At 41.6% G+C, this 9885-nt stretch overlaps 1 protein-coding gene across 1 annotated transcript; it reads right to left on the bottom strand.

Annotated features, from left to right (window-relative positions):
* Positions 1-6594: 6594 nt before the first annotated feature.
* Positions 6595-8485, bottom strand: LOC106548229 (G protein-coupled receptor 4-like). Its single transcript, XM_014065570.2, has one exon. The coding sequence runs from the start codon at positions 8170-8172 to the stop codon at positions 7171-7173; it is 1002 nt and encodes a 333-aa protein (XP_013921045.2). The 5' UTR covers positions 8173-8485; the 3' UTR covers positions 6595-7170.
* Between the last annotated feature and the right edge of the window lie 1400 nt (positions 8486-9885).

Here is a 9885-nt window from a genome sequence, read left to right on the forward strand (position 1 = left end):
AAAATATATATATATTTTATTTGTTAAATTTATTTGCTGCCTATCTCACTCGAGGGTTGTGCTAGGCCGTTTCCAACTGTAGGAAGTTATCACCCAGCCCTCTCCGAGAAAAAATGAAATATCCTAGGAAATATTGAAAAGGCAGAATATTTCTCTGGATGTGAAAAGAAAGAAACATGTTTTAAAAGACAGAATAGCTGCCTGTAGCTTCCTGCTCACCCCCATTTTTTCAATGGGCCGTTAAGAAGGCCAAGCTAGTCCCTTTACATAATAAAGACTTCTCCACTTCAACTCCAGGGGGATGGGATTAAAGCATGATAATATTGGCCCTTTACTCAACTGACCACATGGCATCTGAGAACTCAACCAAACCTGGATTCAAAACGCAGCCTAGAGAGTTGTCCCTGCATGGCCCCATGGGAGTCTGACAACCAATGAGAAATCAAGATCAAAGGCTAGAGAGCATAAAACCAGGGTCTCAGCTTCTCTTCCTCCCTTCTCTTTTCTCCACCAACATTGAAGCATGTGATCACCTTTTCTGTTCAGGACTCAAGTCATGTATTCCTGTCCAACAATAAACCATCTTTCCAAGCAGCCTCCATGTCTCCAGTGTCTTTTTCCCCACTTGGAGCCAAACCCAGAAGGACATTTCTTTCATCACAACAATAAAAAGGAAGAAATGAAAACTGTGTAAACAAAACAGCTGGAAGAACATCGTAGCAAATAGTTGTGCAGACAGGAAGTTGAACGGCGTGTTAAATGTGGTTGGCAGGCATTCGGCAAGCTAAGCGGTAATTTTCAATTTTCGCTATGCCTGAAGGGAAATGTTTTCGAACAAGGTGTGCTACTTCCTCTCACATGCCGGTGAAACATGGACACGAACCTCACAATCAATAGAAACGATACGAGTGGCACAAAAAGCCATTGAAATGTGGCCCGCCAGCGGCCAGCAGAGCTGGTGGCAGACTCAGACAGTGAGGAAGTTGGGGGAGGAATATGGGCCAGTCCTGGAGTCTGGGGAAGGCTCCGATAAGTGCTTTGTGTCTGAGGCAGAGAGGGGGCCAGGTCCGTTCAACAGTTATCAGTTGCCTTCAGAGTCGGAGATCAGTGGAGCAGACGAACAACTAGATCCTGTTCCCAATGTGCGCATGCGCAGAGCTGCCACGAGAAGGGAACACTTAAGGAACAAGGGTCAACTTGAGAGTAAAGGCACAGGTGGACAGTGAATGGCCCCTCCCATAGGGAATAAAGAGGAGCGAAAGGGGAGTGGAATTTGCAGGAGACAATTGGTTCAATTAATTATTGTTCAGATTTGTTCATGACTCTCAGAGACTCCTTGCCAAGTATTTTCTTGTACAGCATTGTGTTTGGAAGATATTGGCCTGGCAGCTCTCCAAGCCTGATAAGGTCTGTGGTTGTCAATTCACCCTTGAAAGACTGTTTGCCGGGACTTTGCTGGATGTGAATGCGAGGATTTCACATTAGCTTAATAAAAAGGGTTTTTTGTCTGGACAAGCAGTCTGCTTTGTGATTTTCTGAAGCCTATGTCAGAACAGGAAAGATCCATGCTGGATATTAGAAGACAAGATAGAAAGACCCCCACCTGAATTAGAGAACAATCAAAAGTATATGACATCATGAAGAGAGTAAATGGATTGAAATAGAAATGGACTGGTCACATAGCAAGAAGAACTGATGGCAGGTCATAGAATGGATCCCACTTGATAAAAAGCATCCATGAAAGAGACCTAAAATGAGATGGATCGATGAGATCAGCAAGTATTGCGGGCGCAATTGGCAAAAGAAAACTCAGGATCGTCTTGGTTGAAAACAAGGCAGAGGAAGCCTTCAACCTGCAGTGGATAAACAATGGCTAAAACACTAATGATGAATTGCACAAGAGGATAAACAAATGTGCAAATACTGACTACATAGATAGGATTTGCCAGCAACATCTCCATTGCTTGGGGAATAATCAGTTGGGGGGGGGGCTCCCCTTGTATACCCGGGAAGTTTCCCACTTATCTGTTCATGATCGCTTGCTTTCGAATTGTTGGGTCAACAGGAGCTGGAGCATGGGCAGGGAACTCACCCTGCCTCGCGGCCGCAATGAGTCTCGAGCGTGAGCCTGCTGATCATCAGCCTGGCTTTACTAATCTTGTGAGCCTTCACATTCCACTACTACATAGATTAAATCATGATTTAGTTAGCGCATCACACCATTCAGTTGGAGATCCACAACATTGGACACTAGTAGCCAATCACGGTTTAGCAATGTTAAAGCTGGAATAATTATGGGGTTTTGTTTTTAACTGCTCAATGAGGTCAGTTGTCATGTCTTCAAGGTAGACCAGACAAGGGTGCCTGAGTTATGAATAATAATACAGGTAGTCCTTGACTTGCGGCCACAATTGAGCCCAAAATCTCTGTTACTTACTTTGGCTGTCCATGGCATATGCAATAATTTATACCAGCACCACAGTTCAAAGGCGTCAATTCTTCGATCAGCCGTTGTTAGTGTCCCAACTCTCACACCCATACATCCTTATGGGAAAGACTTGAGGGGAATATAAAAACCGATTTTCCTTTTATTCAGACCTCTTCGTATGGAGCTCATTGATCAGAGCATTAGGGGGCAATATTGAGCTATATCTATTGTCACAAACTAGGGACTTAAAAACTCTTCCCAACTTCCTTAAATACATATGTAATCCCTTTGGGTCACTTAGCCAACAGATTACCGAGCCAAAAAAGCAAGTATACCGATAAACTCTTTAGCATTTTTTCAAACCATAAATTTCCTCTTTGTGGCTTCCTTAATATATATTTAAATTCTGTGCAGTGATGAAGCTTCCACAACTTCTGAAGGCAACTTCTGTTCCATTGGTTGATTGTTCTCACTGTCAGAAAATTTCTCCTTATTTCCAGGTTGAATCTCTCCTTGTTCACTTTCCATCCATTATTCCTTGTCCGGCCTTCAGGTGCTTTGGAAAATAGCTTGACCCCCTCCTCTCTGTGGCAGCTCCTCAAATTTTGGAACCCTGCTATCATGTCTCCCCTGGTCCTCCTCTTCACTAGAATAGCCATGCCCAGTTCCTGTTACCATTCTTTATATGTTTTAGCCTCCAGTGCCTAAATCATCCTAGTTGCTCTTCTCTGCACTTTTTCTAGAGTCTCAACATCTTTTTATAGTGTGGTGACTATAACTGGATGCAGTATTCCAGGTGTGGTCTGACTAAGGCTTTATAGACTGGTATTAGTACCTCTTTTGATCTTAAGTGTATCCCTCTGTTTATGCAACTTTGGATTGCATTGGCTTTTTTGTCTCATATTTAATTGGTTGTTCACCAAGATGCCAACATCCCTCTCACAGTTACTGCTATTAAGCCTGGTTTCACTAAGACTATAGGTGGGTTTTTCTTGCCTAAGTGTAATTTATGAATGTTATATTTATATTTATGTATGTATATAGCTATATTTATGTATGCATATATCATGTGTATGTATGTGTTATGAGAGCAAGGCAACAGAATTTCATTTTTAACGTGGGCCGGTATGCTCGCAGTAAAACAACAACAATAATGTTATTTTTTTTTCCTTGCAAGCCCTGACAAATGAAATAGAGGTTTTCTGAAATTTGCAGTGAGCTTGTGGCGAAAGACTCCTGCTGCTTCTTCATTGCAAGCATGACTTTTAACATTGCCTCAACACACAAAAGCATTCAACTGTGGTGACACAAACAGCAATTTTCCATACCTACCCACATGAAAGCAACCCGACATCAGGGCTCATAGCAGACAGAAGATATGAAACTGCTAACTTTGATTTCGGTCTTTAGAACTAAGTTTTCTTCTGACTTCAGAAGGAAATTCTCAAAGCACCTGACTTGTGTTGCATGTTTGGAAACTCAAAATGGCACTTTTGAGGTCAGGAAGTCCAAATATTTTGCACATCCCTGTTTCAGGTTTCACACAGAATCAGCTGTAAATATCAGCTGTCCAGTCATATAACATTCAACCAGTGGAACAGCTTTTGCCTTCAGAGGTTGCAGGAGCTTTATCACCGGAAGCTTTTAATTCCTTTTACATCACTGGGAGCTTCTACAGAGGAATTACTGAGTCTGTCATCTGTACCTCTATAACTGTCTAGTTTGGCTGTGCAACCAAACAAGACAAGACACAGATTTCAAGGGATAATTAGAACTACAGAAAAAACAATTGCTACCAACCTGCCTTCTATTGAGGACCTGTATACTGCACGAGTCAAAAAGAGGGCTGTGAAAATATCTACAGACCCCTCACATCCTGGACATCAATTGTTTCAACTTCTACCCTCAAAATGATGTTATAGAGAATTGCACATCAGAACAACTAGACACAAAGACAGTTTCCCCCCCACATGCTATCACTCTGTAAAGAACTAATTCCCACCACACTGTCAAACTATTTACCAAGACTGAAATTACTATTCTTCTTCTCATCCTTCCTCATCCTATTACTCTGTTTCCCTGAAAATAAGACCTCCCTGGATAATAAGCCCAATTGGGCTTAGAGTGTATGCGCTAAAATAAGCCCTCCCCAAAAATATTGCAGCACAGCAGCAGGCATGAGGTGACCATGCTCGCCATCTCCTGCACCTCAAAAATAGTAAGCGCCAAGCGCTTATTTCGGGCGTCAAAAGAAAATAAGACCCTGTCTTATTTTTGGGGAAACACAGTACCTATCTCCTCCCATTTATGACCATAACCTTGTGGCTTGTATCTTTACCATTATAGAGCACTGTTGGAATATTTTCCTTATATGTTTTTCAATACATTTAAATGTAGGAGTGACAAAAGATTGTATAAGCAGCAGTAATGATATTTTATAAGAGGAAAAGGCTGGCTTCTTCTGTTACCAATAAATGAGCATTTTGTGTAACAGAACCAATGTAAAGGAAGACATATAGCTTGTGTAAAGGAATATATATATATATATATATATATGTGTTTTTATTTGTGCTGATAAATAAATAAAGGAAGACTAGTATAGATCTATTTCAAGCTATTTAGCTCTCATCAGCTAGCCATATCCTTACTGGGATTCGAACCTGTGCTCTATTGCTTCCCAGGCAGGGAGTTAACCATTTGAGCTACAGAGAACGACTCCTTTTATCAGCCAGCCAGGGTGGGAGGTATATACTTAAAGTCACAACCCCTGGTATGCCCAAGTGTGGGAGGAAGATCACACTTCCACTCTCTGTCATTAGGCTCGTCACAAGAGTCCATCCAGACAGAAACCCAATATTTTTACTGTTGCCTTTGTTATATTTGTGTTTTTATTTGTGCTGATAAATAAATAAAGGAAGACTAGTATAGATCTATTTCAAGCTATTTAGCTCTCATCAGCTAGCCATATCCTTACTGGGATTCGAACCTGTGCTCTATTGCTTCCCAGGCAGGGAGTTAACCATTTGAGCTACAGAGAACGACTCCTTTTATCAGCCAGCCAGGGTGGGAGGTATATACTTAAAGTCACAACCCCTGGTATGCCCAAGTGTGGGAGGAAGATCACACTTCCACTCTCTGTCATTAGGCTCGTCACAAGAGTCCATCCAGACAGAAACCCAATATTTTTACAATCTTTATAACAAAGGCAACAGTAAAAATATTGGGTTTCTGTCTGGATGGACTCTTGTGACGAGCCTAATGACAGAGAGTGGAAGTGTGATCTTCCTCCCACACTTGGGCATACCAGGGGTTGTGACTTTAAGTATATACCTCCCACCCTGGCTGGCTGATAAAAGGAGTCGTTCTCTGTAGCTCAAATGGTTAACTCCCTGCCTGGGAAGCAATAGAGCACAGGTTCGAATCCCAGTAAGGATATGGCTAGCTGATGAGAGCTAAATAGCTTGAAATAGATCTATACTAGTCTTCCTTTATTTATTTATCAGCACAAATAAAAACACAAATATAACAAAGGCAACAGTAAAAATATTGGGTTTCTGTCTGGATGGACTCTTGTGACGAGCCTAATGACAGAGAGTGGAAGTGTGATCTTCCTCCCACACTTGGGCATACCAGGGGTTGTGACTTTAAGTATATATCTATATATATCTATATCTATATCTATATCTATATCTATATATCTATATCTATATCTATATCTATATCTATATCTATATCTATATCTATATCTATATCTATATCTATATCTATATCTATATCTATATCTATATCTATATCTATATCTATATCTATATCTATATCTATATCTATATCTATATCTATATCTATATCTATATCTATATATATATATATATATATATATATATATATATATATATATGAAAGGTCAAATGCTCAGTTATACAGGTATTGTAGTTAGATGATAGATGACAAAACAGAATTTTAACAGAATATGAAAGGAAGCAAACACTGCACAAGAGAAAAAATATACATATTCATAACTCTGGTAATAAACCAACATATACTATTCTATTCATTGGCTAAATAATCTTTAAAAAAAATTTAAAAATCTATTAGAAGGGAATCAGAGGAGCAGTCCATCACAGCTGCGATCCAATATTACTGTGAATAAATATCTTTTCTTTGCTTTGACCTCTGATCATCTGCTGTGTTTTGTTGTTGGATTCCCAGCTCGGATTCCTATGAAATGTGGGAACAGAAATGTCTGAATCTCTTTTTAACATGAGATTGGACAAACATTTGTCTGAAATGGTATAGGGTTTCCTGCTTGAGAGGGAGGTTGGACTAGAAGACCTCCAAGGTCCCATTCTATTCTATTCCATTCCATTCTCTTGTCCTATTCTATTCCATTTCCATTCCTTTCTCTGTGTCCTGTTCTGTTCCATTCCATTCCCATTCTCTGTTGTCCTGTCCTGTCCTATCCCATTCCATTCTCTGTTGTTCTGTTTGTTCCATTCCATTCTCTGTTGTCCTGTTCTATTCCATTCCCATTTCATTCTCTGTTGCCTTCTTCTATTCTATTCTATTCTATTCTATTCTATTCTATTCTATTCTATTCCATTCCATTCCATTCCATTCTAATTCCAATTCATCCCATCCCATCCATTTCACAGAGTATCAGAAATCAAAGTAACATTCCAATTTTCTCTCCCCCCCCCCCCGTACAAATAGGATCAGTGATTAGATTTTCCCACGCGGTAAGATTAAGGATCCGGAAGAGGCCTGGTGTTTTCACATTGCCTAAACGTAGAAGAGATTTTTGCTTCCGGCGAGAGGCCTTTTCTGCCGGCCCTGGAGAAGAGGCACCATCTGATATCCGTCCGAATATTTTTGAGGAGATTATAGAAAAGGGGATCCAAGATATTGTCCAAAAGGGAAAGGCACAGTGTTGCGTGCTCGTAGATGAAGATGGCCCTCAGAGAGTCGCAGACCGTTGCGGGAGGCGCTCTGACTTCCACCAGGTACCTATAATACGAAACGACCTGGTATGGTGTGAAGAGGAGGAGGAAGACCATAATGAGGAGGGAGATGAACCCGGAGATTTGCTTTTTGACTCTCTTCTCCAGGGAGACCACCTGCTTGACCTTGACGAGGACACTGATATGGAAGAAAGCCATGAGGAGGAATGGGATGATGAAGGAGAAAATTATAGTGCTGACCCGAAACTTGGCATAATGAAGATTCAGCATGGAGCTGTCCAAGCAGGGCTTCCTCTCTAGTTTGACCGTACGGATCTGTAAGCCGACGCCAACGGCACAGAAAGTCAAGACCAGAAGCCAAACCAGGATGCTGATCTTCACGGCGCCTCGCACACTCTGCGCCCCGTGGAACTGGAGTGGGTGCACCAGGCCGAGATACCTCTCCATGGCAATGAGGCACAGGAAGCTGTTTTTAGCGTAGAAATTTGTACGGAAAGCCACGCCAACTAACAGACAGGCAGTGTCCCCCAAGAGCCACTGGTGATTGTTGTGGCTATAATACATCCAGAAAGGCAGGGTTAAGATCTGCAAGAGGTGGGCCATCACCAGGTTCATAATATAAACAGAAAGGACCACGGATTTCTTCAATTGGTAGATCAATGACCAAAATGCCAAGAGATTCAGAGGGAGGCCGAATGCCAGGATGATAGAATATATGGGAATTTTAAAGGTCTTGATAGCACCCAGGGGCACCAGAAGGCACTCGTTGTTGCTGCTGTTATTCATGGCACCAATATGAGAAGGTTGGGTTGGATGTTGTCAAACTTCAGACGGGTTTGCTTGGGTTGGTTGTGCCCTTAATACTTCCCTCTGAGGTGTCTCAGTGAAGACGGTTTGCTCACTCTTCTAATCCAAGCTGCCTTGTAATTATCGGAAAGAAACCAGGAAAGAGGAAAAATAGGAAAGTAATTCAGATATTTTCACGGAACTGGCAAATAAAGATCGTCAAATGCATCAGCCTTAGGGCAGAGTTGAAATAAACAGGAGATTGTGACACCTCTCTGTCTGTCTGCCTGCCTGCCTGTCTGCCTGCCTGTCTGTCTGTCTGTCTCCCCCACCACCTCTCCATTCAATGTCCATCCATCCATCTCTCTCAGTCTTCTATCTCTTTCTCATTTATCTATCAGTTATCTTGTCTGTCTGTCCGTCCATCTATCCATCATCCATCCATCCATCCATCCATCCATCCATCCATCCATCCATCCATCCATCCATCCATCTATCTATCTATCTATCTATCTATCTATCTATCTATCTATCTATCTATCTACCTACCTATCCACCAAGCCACGGACTCACCCTTTCATCCTCTCTCTCTCTCTCGGCCTTCTGTCTCTCTGTCTCTCTCTGTAGATGAGAAAGAGACATCTCTTTCTCACCTGTCTGTCTGCCTATCTATCTGTTTGTCTCTATCATCTATCGATTCATCGATCCCCCCCACCCATCCCTCCATCCAGGTGCAATTCTGACTTATATTAAGCAAATTTATGCGGCACCATTGCCCAGAACAAGCCTTGTTTAGATCTATGCATCAATTTATTTTTTATTTTTTATTTTTCTTCCCTTCCTAGGGATTAAACAGTTATTTTGTGACCTCCTTTTTTGCCACTTTGTACCCACATGCCATACATGAAAGCTACAAAACCCTGCTTCAGACCAGAATAAAGGGTATTTCAACTGGAAATTGAAAGCAAAGCAGTAATTTATTTTTTATTCTTGTAATAACAGGCACATTTTAGCTGTTCTGCCTCTCTTTCCCAGTATTCCAAGTATGGAAGCTTTATTTCAGTTTTAAACAACACAGCTTTAAAATAACAGTGCCCTCTAGCTATCACCCAGCCATTCTTATTTATTTCATCTGGAATTTTTGGAGGTTTCACTTCAGGTTCATAATGCCGGTACCGCTGCTCACACGCACAACGCCACAAAAAAACTTCACGTTTCCTGCTTGTTTCTTTTCCCCAAACTCTGCCAGAAACGGGTCTTCGTGAGGCTTGTGCCAGTGCAGCCACTCAAAGTAGGACATCAAGAGATGAGAAATAGGGGGAGGAAGATAAGGATAGATAGAGATAAAGAGCAAAATGGAGATAAAAATAAATGAGGGGGGGGGAGAAATAGATATAGAGATATAAAGATAAAGTTACACAGAGAGAGGGGGGTGGGGGCAGTGACGTGCGGTGAGGTTTATGGCTGGTAAGGCACTGACATAGTGGTGGGTTTCAAATTTTTTTAGATTTGTGGATTTCAACTCCCAGAATTCCACAGCCAGGCATGCTCAGTTCCGATTTAAAGTGACAGCATTTGTTTTTCTCCTTTGCGAAAAAGTTTCCTTCATTCTTTTTCTTCTCCCTCCCTCTCTCCCTCCCTCCCCCCTCTCTCAAACAAACACACGCACACAGAGAAGTTGGATTGGACTATCTCTCCTACCCCCTTCCCTCT

The sequence above is a fragment of the Thamnophis sirtalis genome, unplaced genomic scaffold, assembly GCF_051295495.1.
Source record: "Thamnophis sirtalis isolate CommonGarterSnake01/CBP01778 unplaced genomic scaffold, rThaSir2_p1.2 scaffold_4, whole genome shotgun sequence".
In the NCBI taxonomy this organism is placed as follows: domain Eukaryota; kingdom Metazoa; phylum Chordata; class Lepidosauria; order Squamata; family Natricidae; genus Thamnophis; species Thamnophis sirtalis.

Coding starts and splice junctions, on each gene's coding strand:
- LOC106548229 (XM_014065570.2), bottom strand. CDS start 8,172: ATGAATAACAGCAGCAACAACGAGTGCCTTCTGGTGCCCCTGGGTGCT.